At 34.7% G+C, this 15,001-nt stretch overlaps 2 protein-coding genes; both read left to right on the forward strand.

Annotated features, from left to right (window-relative positions):
- Positions 1–8,739: 8,739 nt before the first annotated feature.
- FFUJ_04652 (related to endoglucanase B) lies at positions 8,740–9,759 on the forward strand (the record flags this gene model as incomplete). Its single annotated transcript, XM_023572036.1, has 1 exon — positions 8,740–9,759. The coding sequence occupies one exon, from the start codon at positions 8,740–8,742 to the stop codon at positions 9,757–9,759; it is 1,020 nt and encodes a 339-aa protein (XP_023426234.1).
- A 2,962-nt stretch (positions 9,760–12,721) lies between these two features.
- FFUJ_14412 (uncharacterized protein) lies at positions 12,722–13,516 on the forward strand (the record flags this gene model as incomplete). XM_023572037.1 has 3 exons in its annotated part: positions 12,722–12,732; positions 12,998–13,403; positions 13,433–13,516. The coding sequence occupies 3 exons, from the start codon at positions 12,722–12,724 to the stop codon at positions 13,514–13,516; spliced, it is 501 nt and encodes a 166-aa protein (XP_023427228.1).
- Between the last annotated feature and the right edge of the window lie 1,485 nt (positions 13,517–15,001).

Here is a 15,001-nt window from a genome sequence, read left to right on the forward strand (position 1 = left end):
TACTATAAATATAATGCATTAAATACTATCTTAATAAATCTTTAAATTATTAATAGCTAATAGACTGGTAGCATTACCTTAAGCTTATATTTTTTATTTTAAGTATCTTCTATAGTGGCAAGAAGAATATATTAAGGCATATAAATTATATTAATTTAATAATTAAAATTAGGCAAAATTAATTATAGTATAATAACTAAATAATATACTTTTTGCTTTAGCTTTTATGCTATAAGTTCCTATTCCTTAAGATAATATATTAAAAGGATTTAATAATAATAGTGCCTCTTAATAATATTAAGAAGTAATAGTAAATACTACCTAATCTATAGGTAATTTAAGTAAGAAAATCTAAAAGGAGATATTTAATATCTTTAATTTAAATAATTTAGATAATAAGAATAACTAAAGACTTATTATTACCTCTTTAGGCAAGACTATTTATATAGATATCTTTATATTCTATAAGTACCTTTTAGTATTTAAGTAATTTAGTAAATACAGTCTTATAGACTATTATATTAAGATACTATCTAATAAAGTAAGTGCTTGGCTTATATTTAAGTTAGATAGTTTTAGTTATAATTAACTCCTTAACCTTCCTATTATTAAGTTTAGTTATAAGCTTACTAAGCAGTTTAAGTATCTAGATATAGATATTTTAAATGAATTTTACTTTTTATACTATACTCTTAAGGTTATTATATATAGAATTATACTTACCTAATAGGCTTAATAAAAGGCCAGTCTTACTAAATAGATTAAATATATATAAGATAGCACTATTATTATAATACTATTTAATAAGATTAATATTAAGATTTAATAATTTCTTATATATTTTAGTAAAAATATATTATTAATAAGCTTTATTAGATAGTATAAGTAATGCTAAACTATAATTAAATAATTTTATTACTTTAATAATTAAAGGGATAGAAATAATTAGTAATATAAATCTAGCTATTCCTTAAGCTATAATAAAGGAAATTAATCTAATTAATACTTTTATAATAAGTCCTTTAGCTTATAATAATATAATAATTATAATTAATTAAAATAAAATAATTAATACTAAAGTAATAGACTATTGCAGTTATATATAGATACTAGAAAGAATAATAATAAATATAGTAAGCACTATTATAATAGTAATTATAATTAATATATTTATTTATAAAATAATAACTATATATATAAGGATATTAAGGAGGAAAAGAAGGTCTATTAGAAATAGAAGTATCTTATTATAGAAGAAGAAGATAAACTTAAGCTAGATAAAGTTAATACTAATAGTAATAGCAAGAGTATCTACTTATTATAATCTATATCCTCTAAAGAGATATATCTAACTTATATAACTAAAAATATATTTTATCTTAACGGTTAGAAGGAGCTATTTTATAATACCTATTAGCAATCCTTTCTATCTTAAGCTATTCTTTAGGAATATAGCCTTACTAGAATTTATATTAAATTAGCTTAGCTAGCTAGAAAGCAGATACTTATTAAGTCTAAATAGTATAATTATTATTGCTAGGATTTTCTGTCTTAAAATAGGCTTTATTAATATCTTAAGACTGGTTATATATCTTAGATAATAATAGTATTTAAGTCTAGAAACGCTTTTTAGGTTAATAAAATAATAGTTATATCTATAAATAAGATATTAATATATACTTATTATTAACTATAGGTCTATAAAGTTAATAGTAATTATATATATCTTAAATTTAATATAATAAGCTTTCTAGAAGAAGAGATAGTTTCTATCTATATTAATATAAGTTACAGAAAACCTATTATCTTTAGAGAATGGCTTTAAATTTTAGATTATACTATTAAATAAAAGATACCTATCTTTATTTAAAGAGTTAATAATAAAGTTAAAAAGCCTTATACTAAATAGGTAACCTTTATCTTTTATATTAATAGTCTTAATAAGAATAGTATAAATACTAGGCTTGCAGAATACACTTATAGTGCCTAGGTTTAAGATAAAATGCTATTATCCTCTCTAAGAGTATTACTTAAGAATAAATAGATGGTTCCTTATAGTATTAATATTATAATAACAGATAGATATCTTTACTGTATAAGTCTTAAAGACTTCTATATTTTATTTACTATCTCTTAGCTTTTTTATTAAGTTAGTTATTATATTATTATAATATAACTAATAATAGTACCTGCTAGATAGATATGTCTTATCCTGGCATTATAGAAGGAAGTCCCTAAAGGAAGAATGTTTATATTTAATGGTTATATTATAGAAGCCTTTAATGCATTTATTAGCTTAGATATAGCTCCTGGTATAGTAATTATTAATAATTCTAATAAGGATATTACCTTTTAGAGAAAATAGAAGCTAGAAAATATTAAGGAATATAAGGAGGATAAAATATACTTTTTTAGTATATAAAAGGCTACTACTTTTACCTTACTAGCAATAGCCAGTATAGTAACTATAGGGATATTAGGGGGTACTATAGATATTATAAATATTAAGATCTTATTAGAGATTAATTTTATACTAAAAATTAGTGCTATAGTAATTAGAGAGATTATCCTTTAGGCTATAAATACTCCTTAAGTCTCTATTTTTAGGATAAATAATAATTATATTACTATAAATATAATATAAGATATAAGAAGTGCTATTCTTAAAGATATTAAGGAAGTAGAATTACTATATAAATAATAGAAAAAAAATAAGAAAAAGTAACTGCTATTAAAGGTTATAGAACTTTTTAGTAATTAACTAGCTGCCTTAGCGGTAACTGGCTTAGCTCTCCCTTTTATTAAAAAGCTAGAGATAATAGTTTTAGAATTAATATTAATAATACCTTATATCCTATATTAAGTATATATATAGAAATAACTTAATCTTCTTAAGATTGTAATTTAGGATGGAATTTATATTTATAATAATAGATCTAGCTTTATATAATAAGCTTAAGACCTTTATATTAAATATACTACTTTATAGATTGACTTAAGACTTATTTATATACCTAAGGATAAGCTAATAACTATATCTCTTATAGATAACTGGCATAAATAGAGAGTCTTTTAAAGACCTTATGCCTATAGACTTAAGGATTATAATCTTATTAATTAAATCTTTAATAGACTTTATAATTAAAAGCAGATAGAATAGGTTATAAAGCCTATACCTTTTATTACTTCTATATTTATTATCTAAAGAATTATTAATAGTAAACCTAAAGAGAGAGCTATAGTTAATTTAAGAGTACTAAATAAGGTAATAATTCTTAATAGCTATTTATTACTAAAATAAGAAGATATTATTGCTATATTAAGAGAAGTAATATATATCTTAGCGATTAATACCTTATTATTCTTCTTTTAGTTTAAGGTAATACTAAAGTATTAAGATAGATTTATAATTATAAGTTATAAAGGCTTAAAAAGGTTTACTATTACTTTAATAGGCTTTTATAATTTACTAATATATACTTAATACTATATAGATAGGCTTTTATATCTATATTAAAGTTTCTATTATGCCTTTATTAATAATATTATAATCTTCTTAAAGTCTACTATTAAGTATACTTAATATATAGATATTCTATTTAGACTATTTATCTTAAAGAACTTATCTATCTTTTTAATAAAAAGCTAAATTAATTATTTAAGTGCTTAAGTATTAGGATTTTATATTAATACCTTTAGTCTCTCTATAATAGCAAAAAGAGTTATAGCCTTTACTAAATTAAAGTTTTTATAGTAGCTTGCTGCTTTTAAGCAGTATATTAGGGCTACTAAATATATTTAATATTTTATTTCTTATTATATTAAGATTATAAAGCCTCTATAGAAGTATAAGGTTATACTATTAGCAAAAGGAAGAAAAACTAATAAGATTATTAATAGAAATAAAGGTAAAAGAAAGTTATATATTAAAAATATATATTATAATCTTACTTTAGCAGAGAAAATTGCCTTCTAGATAATTTAGGAGTAAATTATATTTAATTAAGGATTAGTTTATTTTAATCTTAAGAAGTATCTTTTTCTTTAACTAAATACTAGCATTTAGAGGGGATTTAAAGCTATTCTCTATTACATTAAAGATATATATATTTAAAAGGAGGGAATATAGATTCTATTTAATATAGTTATGCCTATTTACTTTATTAGCTAAACTCTATCTAGGGCTAAGACTTAATATAGACCTATAGAGCTAAAAATAGTAATGCTTATTTAAGTAATAAAGCAACTTAAGGTATATATTAGATTATTAGAGGGATTACTTATAGTCTTTATAGATCATTTAGCAATAAAGCAGATTATAAAGAAGATAACTTTTAATATAATTAGCACCAATAAAGCTAATTAATATCTTATTAATGCTTTTATTTACCTCTTAAAGTATAATTTATATATCTTTTATATTTCTAGAAAAAAGAACTTTATTTTTAATGCTTTTAATTATCTTAAAGCTCTAAAAACTAATAAAAATATTAAGAGACTTTACCTTAACTATATTACGCTTAATAATATATATATAGGCATAGAATTACTAATATCTTAAGAGATAAGAGATAAATTTATTTAAAGATATATTAATAATATTAAGTATTTACCTATTCTTAAGATAATTCTTAAAGTAGATAATAAGCCAGTTAATACTAATTAACTAAATAGTAAGGATACTATTTTTACTTTAAAGTATAGTATACCTTTTACTCTAAAAGATAGACTATTATATTATAAGTAAATTAATAGATATTTTTAACTTTATGTTTTATATACTATAATTAATAAAATCCTAAAGATAGTATATAATAATTAATATTACTTTAATATAAAGAGAATAATAAAAGAACTATTAGGATTATTAATCTATAACCTAACTATAAGAATTTATAAGTATATTTATAGATATAAGATATATTATTTAAGATAGATAGATTATTAATAAAGAATTAGTAATTATATATTAATTTATCTTTCTATTATATTAATATATATAATTGCAATTAACTTTATTACTAATCTTCTATTAGTCCTTTCTGCTAGAAGTCTATAGGCTATTTTAGGATTTAATCTTTATAATTAGCTTATAATAGTTATTTATATAGTAAGTAAATAATATCTTTTTATGCCTAAATATTCTATATATATTACTAAGGATTAGGCAATTATATTATTAAAATAGCTACTTCTTACTAATTAAGGCATCCTTAAGGTAATTATCTCTAATTATAATAGAAAGTTTACTTTTACATTTTAGTAAAAGCTATAGAAGGTATTTAGCTATAAGCTTACAATAACTACTATATATTATCCTAAAGCGGATAGTTTATCTAAATAGAGAAACCAGATAGTAGAAGTTATATTGCACTTTTATTATATTAAGTATCCTCTTTTTAACTAGTCTTATATTCTTCTAGTATTTTAATAAAATCTTAATAGAGTTTATAATGCAGGAACTAGAATAAGTATATATAAATTTATTTATAGCTTTAAACTTATAAGTACTCTTAATATAGTAATACCTATAAAGGATATTATAGATTTTCCTTATTTTTAAGAAGTTACTTATAAAAAAGTATAACTAATAATAGATTTTACAGTAATAAAAGGAAAGCATTAATATAATAATAAGTATTGCCTTATTACCTTAAAATAGAGAAATTAAGTATATTTATAACTTTATAATAAATATTATCTTTCTAGTAAACCTTTTAAGAAGTAGTCTTAATAGAGAATAGGTCCTTTTCTTATTAAATAAGTTATTAATAACTTAGCCTATAAACTAGAAATTCTAAAGTAGTAAAAGATATATTTAATAATCTCTATTAAGTATCTTATTCCTGCTTATACTAATAACTATATTAATAAATAACTTAGTCTTATAGAAGGCAAATTAGTTAATAAGAATTACTATAAAGTTAACTTTATTATTAAATAGAAGGTATAAAGATAAAGAAGAAATACTATACCTTTTAAAGGATTTCTTATATAATAAAAAGGCTAAAATCTTAAATATAATTAATAGGTAAAGACTGCTAATATAGATAAAGAACTAGTAGAGTTATTCTATAAGAAGCATCTAGAGCAGTTTAATAATAAATTACTATAAAAAAGCAGTTAGAAGAAGTAAATTCTAATAAAGCTTACTTAAATAAATTAATTAATTATAGAATTATATTATTTAAAGTTATTTAATAAAGCTAAGGATAGCTAGAAAGGTCCTTTTAAGGCCGGCTATATAATATGTAAGAATCCTGACTAGCAGGATAATAGTTAATCTAGGCCTTGGTGTTATCCTAATAACACCACGGCCTACCTTTAAATAAACCTGCATACCTCTTTGAATATTATTACCTTGTAACTAAGGGTGATTTGGTATTAACTATATAATATTATTTAATTTATATAAAAAATACTATAATACTATAAGCTTTAGTTATAATATATATATAAAGCCTATAAAATAGAGAATACTTTAAGCTTTAATAATATATCCCTTTATATTTAGCTATAGCCTAATTAGTAAATAAAATAGAATTTAATATTAATAATAATTAATTATACCTTTAGCCTATAGACTATTATTAATTAATTCTATATTTATAGTTAAGATAACCCTAAACCTTTAAAGAGGATTCTAAAGAGGGATATTTTATACCTAAATAACTAGGCTTATTTATGCCAAATTATAGGTATTTTATATTTCTTTAAAGAAAAGACTAAAAAACTTAAAGGCTATAAGGAAACTATAGTCTTATTTATTATATATAGCTATAAGAAGCTATATATATACCTCTATAATTACTATAGTAATCTCTTTATAGCTATAGCTTTATTAAGCTCTTTAAATCCCTTTTTACTAAATTCTCTATCTTTTTATTCTTTTTTAATAAATTAAGCCCTACCTCTATAAGTAATAAATAATTAGGCCTATAAGGCTATTACTAATATTATAAATAAGCTATATATTTATAAAAAAAAATTACCTTATTACCAGTCTATTAAGTAGTAATAATCCTTTATCTTAATATATAGCTAAAATTCCTTACTTATCTAATTAATAATAAAATTAAAGTTAAAGCTATTTATATATACTTTAAAGCCTTTTATATTAAAAATTAAAAGGTTAAAGATCCTTAATTTCTTTAATTACCTACTATATAGAATATAGTCTCTTAACTTAATAAAATTAATAGTATTTCTATTACTTTCTATATAAAATAGGTAAGGCTATATAGAATACCTATTATTAAGCTATTTTAATATTTAATAAAAAAAGTTAAGTAAATTAGCTATAAATTAATTAAATAGTAAAGGTAATACAAATATATCTATTCTATATTATTAAAGATAGCTTATAATATCTTATATATATTAGCTAAATTATTAAATATAAAGAGGTTATTTAGTTAGGCTAGAATAATATTATTAGATTAACGTTATAGCCTTAATCTAAAGGTAATAAAGATAATATAATACTTAAAAAGCTAATTATAGAAAATAGGTAAGGCTATTCTTTATAGCTATTATGCTAAAATCTTATAAGTTAGTTAATTTAATTTAAGCCTAACCTTTAAAATATACCTTAATTTAATTCACCCTCCCCTCTAATTCAAGCCCCTAAAAAAGCCGGCTTGAATTGAGTTATTAGGAGCGTTGATCCTATCTTCTTTGCACAACCCCTTAAAACCAGACACCAAAATACCTCGGTCGCATATACAAAATTCTCCCCCCAGTAGGAGATGGCAATTCTACGGTTTCAGGTGAAGAAGCGGATCTGCCAAGACCACAGGAGAGGAAGAGAATCGAAATTCCCATCGTTTACCGGCGCCTACTTCTCGAAAAGAATAGACTCGCCGGTGCCTGGGATATTTTAGACTTGAACGGTGGACGGGAACGGTGGCGTAGGCGTAGGCGGGATCGCTCCAATGGGGTGTGCTCCGATATTAAAGGTGCCCAGGGGCTAGGTTTCACCGTTAGACACTCGTCCAATCATGGGAGCATCCTATAGAGCCTCAAACCGAACTTGGCAGGGGTTTAGCGTAACGCCTTGTTTTTTTTTGACAGCAGGCCCAGGGCCTAGCGTCTGTAGTGTAAGCCAGCCCTGGCCCAGGCCCAAGGGTTTCAATTTCCGCTATGCGTTTGCTGCAAGTGAGCTTATTTTTCCGTTTATCAATGTCTGTGTCGTTATGGGGTACGCACCAAAGGCGAGACGCCTGAGCTGCAAGGGACCCTTCTAAGTTCTCCTGAGGGTAGATTTTGTTCCCTGATCTGATCTAGATTCAACTGTCACTCGCTGGAGATGGTCCCAGCACACCATGTTTGAGGTTATGGCATGGCTTCTTGACGAGATGAAGGCAACTGAACTGAAGTGAACTGATCCTTGTGGTGGGACTGACCGTAGTTTCCGCCCTGGAGAGGAATAGGATGGAATACACAGGATAGGAACAGGAATAGTTGGAGCCAGGGTATAATCTCAGGCTCAAGGCGTCGAGATTTGATATATAAGTCGACATCCTTCGTCGTCCCAATACCTTCCTTTCTTCCTCTCCACACTCGTCGTAGCAAAATCAGTCTTTCTTCTTTCTATCTTCACTTTCTTTCAATTTGGCTGTGCCAAACCTTCATTCTTTCTAACAAACCACCGAAGCTCGAACTTTCTTACTTCCGCGACTTCTCGCTTCATCCAATCCTTTAACCAACATCAACTCAAACATATAACTATCTATCAAGATGCGTTTCTCCGCTTCCGCTGCTGCTCTGGCCATGGCCACCACCGTCTCGGCCCACGCTCAGGTCTACGGCCTCTGGGTCAACGGTGAGGACCAGGGTGATGGACGTAACGTCTACATCCGATCTCCCGCCAGCAACTCTCCCGTCAAGGACCTCACCAGCCCCGACCTCGTCTGCAACGTCAACGGTGGCAAGGCTGCCCCCAAGTTCGTCAAGGCTGCTTCCGGCGACGAGCTCACCTTCGAGTGGTACCACGATAACCGTGGAGATGATATCATCGATGGCAGCCACAGGGGTCCTATCATCACCTACATTGCTCCCTACACCGAGAACGACGGCACTGGTGCTATCTGGACCAAGATCGCTGAGGACGGTTACGATGGCAGTGAGTGGGCTGTTGACAAGCTCATCAAGGCCAAGGGCAAGTCCACCTTCACTCTTCCCTCTGCCCTGAAGGCTGGCAAGTACATTGTCCGCCAGGAGATCATCGCTCACCACGAGTCCGATGTTGCCTATGCCTCCAACCCCGCTCGCGGTGCTCAGTTCTACCCCTCTTGCGCTCAGGTTGAGGTCACTGGCTCCGGCACTGCTGTCCCTGATGAGAAGTTCGACTTCAACAAGGGCTACACCTCCACTGACAAGGGCATTGTCTTCAACCTCTACGGTTCTTACACCACCTATGACATCCCCGGCCCTGCTGTCTGGAAGGGTACCTCTTCCGGCTCCGGCTCCGGCTCTGGCTCTACTCCCGAGACTCCTGCTGCCACCTCCGCTGCCGCTGAGGCTCCCGCCGCTACCTCCGCTGCTGCTGAGGCCCCTGCTGCTACCCAGCCCGCTGGTGGCAACGCCGGCTCCGAGACTCAGGCTCCAGCCCCTACTCCTACCTTCGCCACCGTTGTCCGACCCTCCGAGGGTGCCTCTGCTCCCACTGAGGCTCCTTCTGCTCCCGTCACTCCCCCCAAGACCGGCTGCTCTTCCAAGCGTCGCCGTGCTCGCCGCGCTGCCCGCCGATCTCTGTAAAGAGCTCGAAAGAGTTCTGAGCAGTGGGGAGTGAGCAACATGTGATACGTCCGTGACGTGTCCATGGACTTCTTTGCCAGCAAAAAAAAACGAATTTGTCCCTCCCTAGTGGAGGGCGATGAAACTGCATCTTTGCAGATGGCTTTCTGTTTGTAAATAGATTGTGCGCTGGCTTTTCAGTTGCATATCTTGTATAAATTTTATTACGACGATTGATCTAACTTACTTTTCCTCCCTAATACATTGTGATATGGAGCTTGCATGGTTCTTTAAGTGCTATAAATATGCCGTAGGTTCCAGTTGAGGCCTCATGGCTTCTATGCTTCAGACACTCGCCTATCGACGCTGTAGAAGCCGAAGGGAGTGTATTTGCCAATTCCAATGAATAATTAGAATCAGCTTTAAACTTGGGTTGGAAGACATTGTGACGCTCGCAATTGAACGATGGTATCTACCGAGTCAAGGCAAGCCCATGAAGAGTTGTCCATGTGTCACGGCCGGGAAAAGTGGACCCTTCCGGGCTTCCTCCGTCTCTGCTTATCAGGCAGATTAACAGCTTGTTACGCGGCAGTACCGGTCTATCTTTTCCTGCATTTCAACCTCTAATATTTGGCTTTGAGAGAGCTGGGGTCATAGCATCAAGTCTATTCTGCGCAAAACTAATCGCCATAGGCGAATAGCACTAGGATTTCCTCCTGAGGGGGCAGAGTCACCGAGTTTTCAATATGTCAGCACTGCTCATGCATCTCACATCACATCACATCAGTGATGTTCACCAGCAAAGTAATAATAAGTTTGTTAGGCATAAAATATTGATTCATCGGTCCAATTAGCTTCCTCGGGGTGGCCCAATATGTAATCTTTTCTCTTGTATGATCTATCACCAAGTTCTTCACATATGAAACCTGGTCCCTGAAGATTTCACACCCTCTCGCGCTTGTGCAACATATCGGGAGCACAAATCGAGTCCACATATGATCGATAACATGTGAGTTGTAGAAAACGCAGCAACATCACATCTCCTTGATTGGATGTAATATGTGCAACGTAATCGACTGGTCGATATGAATACGCAGGCCGAGAAAAGTGAGGCTGACGAGGAGCTAGTCTCGCCTGGACGTTCTGGGACGCTCGAATCATTATTGCGGAATACCCTCACTGCTTTTCAGAAAGCTCTGGCATATTCACCGTGTTTTGTGAGATAGACAGGTGGTTGGCTAAGGCTTGAATTGTATTGCCCAGTCATTGGGACTTTGGGTCGCAGTGAGTTGAACGGTACATTTGTTGCGGCCCAATGCATTCTTGAACCCAACACATATGGCATTGATCCTGGCCCAACTGGTAGCCTCAACTCTCCAGGTTGTATAACTTGTACTTGTACGAGATCCTTCGCCAAGCACAAGCCAACTGATCGGCTCTTGGGTCGTTGCACGTCTAGCAATCATGTGTGACGATTGACTAGATCCCCAGGATCAGGTCACTATCGGCAATTAGACTACTATGAGCCTGCCACGTGGTGCGTCTACCAATGCCAGGTTTGTTCAATTAGTGCTCCAATGCTTCGTGCGTGGACCTGGTAATGCCACCGGCGCGGCTCTGCGTCTATACGACCAATCACCGTCAGATCGGATCGACGACACCTCACATTTGTCAAGGTTGAAAAGACCATGGAAATGAGTTCATTTGAATTTTTCTTTTCCAACGGTTGACAATATGATTTTCTGATAATGTAGTGGTTGAAAGTTGAGGTAGATGTGTTGTCAGCGACAATGACGGTATGTGCCAGAGGGAGAAACACTCGACTTGAAAGAGTCGAGAATCCAGACCAAACCTACCAGATGAGGCATAAAGCGAAGCCATTTGTGAAATTGCCAATTTTGAACTCATGATTTTGTGGTAGGCGCAACGTCGCAAGTCGGACTTTATGTCATTCAGGGATTTGTGTTAGAAGCCAGAACTTAATGTGAGCGGGTCAAACACAGATATTCTTCATTCCACTTATCTCCGTGTGACTGAATTTCGAATAAGAAATCAAGCCAAGAAACTCTTTTAGTTTCAGCAATGCAGAGAGGCATCAGAAGCGCCTGAGATTCCGAATTCCGAGAACGCCCCTCGAAAGTATCTTGAGTGATTTGGTAAGAGAGAACCTAATGATTGGTAGAAAGCTCGACAAAGTGGTTGCCTAAGGGGCGGGTGTTTGTATTGAAACCAGAAAACTCACACTCTGGAATCCAGAGAGTGACGCAAATATTAGTCAAAAGATTTTTGAAAGCCGACCATTGCACTTAACCTCCGGACATTGAAGTTGGTGCATGTGAGTATAATCCTCTCGGTATGCTAGGCCTTTTGCAGTTGCTTACTGTCATGCTGTGGGGAGTGCGCGTGAAAGGGCAATGTACGTCATGATGTGGTGAAAAAGGGGGCGATGCTGAGGAAATCTGTGCAGCTTCATCAAACTATTAGCCAGGCTTTGCTCAAGTCGATTTCAGGGCTGTGTGCCAGATACCAGAAGCAAAGCCAGGCAGCCACAGGAGACATACAGCACTTTTGGTTCGGGCGGTTTCCTGCACAGCGACCAGCAAGACGCATGTCTTTGGGCCTTTGCAATGAAACCAGTTCCATTAGGGCCACTCCACGTATATGAAATATGCATGGCCACGAATGCACTCGGTCTGCGATCTAGTGCCAGGGAACAAGTCATAGCAGTAGCGATGGCTGAGTGCTGGGGATTGTCTGCCTCACAGCGTCTATGAGACCTGCCGATTATGCTGTTGGACAGGGCGGTTGAAAGCCGACGAGCCGGCAGTGTGATTGATATTCAGCATCATAGGGCAGTGCAATCATGATTCTCCCCCTCTAATCTGAATAGTGTCACAAGAAAGTCCATAGCCCTGAGGCGTAGTATCCGCAGAGACAGCCTCCAGTAGAACCAGGGGCGGTACTCACACGGCTGTGCCCAGCAATGATCTTGAGGTACGACTAGTAGTTGGTACAGCTCACTGCTTTGGGCACGAATGTGGGTACCTAAGATCTTTGAAGGGATCGAGTTGCTTTTGAGCCGCATGCCATGGTAGAGTATAGAAGGAGCCAGGAGGATTTCATGCCGATGAAGGACGAAGGAGACAGTAATCAATACGAAAGTGTTTTCTTGCAACCATCTTCATGTTATGGATTCACCAAAAGCAACGCATCTCAGACGCAGCAGTCGGAAGAAAGTAATGACAACTTCTTTTCACAGCGGCTGGCCACGCACTGTACTCTCCAAGGGTGGTTATGCCTCCACGCACAGCACTGAGACAATAGGCCACAGTCAAGCGAGAGCTTCTCTTGGCAAGACTCACATCAATATTACAGCCGCCTCTACCGGGGATCGGACTAAAGAAGCCCAGGTGTGGGCTTGGTTGAGGGACGCTGATCGGCCCTGGGAAGGGTTCAGTTTGCCGGACGTATACAATCCACAAGTCGCTCAAAAACCAGCCAAGGGTTCTGCCGAAAAAATGAAGAGGAATAGAGGTCGATCCTCTCAAAGAGAGCGGAACCAACATGACCCAGGCAACAAAGCTCGGCCGGTGGCTTCAGGATGCAGCTCATTCAGGGAACAGGGGGAGGGACCGCAACCAAAAAGGCATTCTGCAGAACCTCTGGTAAGTTCACAGCCCTATTTGTTCGACAGCACTCTGACATGATGCCATCAGTAAAGTGGCCCTGGTCTTTGCAGCTGTTGACCACTGCTTCAACTGTGGACTTCACCGTATAGGCTGGTCTGCTCTCTTTCAATCTTTTTCCTTTTCGAGGTACCTGAGGCACAAGATATCACGCCACGTCTTATCCCGGCAAACAACGTAATTGGACATGCAACCGCACGACGCAGACATTTGGGATGCAAGGGAACCAAACTGGCTAACACTGCTGCAAACTAGCGAATTGTGGTGTCCGTGATCAATAGTAGTCAAAGGCGCATGCGGCAGCGATTGTGACATGCGAGTTTAGTTTGCAGTAGTTTTTTGGATGAAAGATGGGGGCACCGTGGATGTTGAGATTGTTCAGCTGGTCAAGCAAACCAAACCATCATCAATGCCACCCCGAGTTACAAGGATGGATGAGAGCTCAGCGGGGTAACCACAATTTGAACAACGTCAGGGTTTTATCTTCTTCGTCGCCGGGTAATTAGTAACATGAAGGAATCCAATATGATTGTGTACTTATCTTGCATGTTGTATCCCTCATTTTCATTGGTAAGGTGTTGCTGTGTTGATGGATCAACCTCGAACGTACAGCGGATGCTGGCGCACTCATTGCGTTCAGCCTCATCGGGGTTTGCCAATCCCCGTGAATGTTACATTCACTAGTTCTGCTTTCCCCGGAATCTCCTAGGGTTTTCGGGGCCGCCGAGATCTTCTGCGATAAGTTCCTTCTGTGGCCGCATGAGATGCGAAAGTCATAGGTCCAGCAGCTGCAAGTGAAACAGTTTACCCTCTTCCTCGTGTATGGCTGGCTTAGAGGCTAGTGAATCAGTAAGAGAGAATATTCTGTTCTCTTGTACGAATAATATTCATTCCATATTATTCACACACCAATCCACGAAGGAATCTCCGCGAGCCGGAAAGGATTGCTCATGCTGCAGCTATTGTTGACGTCGTCGGGACAAGGTTATTGGTGTCAGCCGCCGCCAATCTCCCAAGTCTTCTCTTCTTTGTAAAATTGTGGTTCTTTTCACCCTTTCCCATACGCATTGCGCGACACTTAACAACAGAACCGAAAATTCGAATATCCATCTGCGTTGAAGTTTGGGGTTTGGTCTCAGCCGAATGATTTTAATCAAGCCTTTTCCGATTAGTCGCCCGATACCATGCCAGATCACAACTTGACCAGAGTATGTCGACCCGTTTGTTGCGTGCCCTGGACCCAACCAAACACAGCCAAGGGACGCGTATAACTAGTTGAACAACAGATGAATCTTGATAGGATGTCTGCTTGGCCATGCTTGCTCGCAGGAGTAGCTGCTGCCCCTGGCATACTGCCTTTGTGCGTACCATGCGAACATTCTCATCGTAGGTAATCAACGCTGATGATTTCGAACATGTCGTCATCCCAAGAATCCCTCTAATAGATGCCTTTTGCCTCTGAAAGTAACATTCCGCCTAGGTATATGCCTCGTGACAGAAGACCCAGTCAACAACAGCAAACCAGATGCCGAGGCGAGCAGATTAACTCCCATTCCAGGGTTGGTCATGTTTCTTTC

Source organism: Fusarium fujikuroi, chromosome FFUJ_chr02 (genome assembly GCF_900079805.1).
Source record: "Fusarium fujikuroi IMI 58289 draft genome, chromosome FFUJ_chr02".
Taxonomy (NCBI): Eukaryota; Fungi; Ascomycota; class Sordariomycetes; order Hypocreales; family Nectriaceae; genus Fusarium; species Fusarium fujikuroi.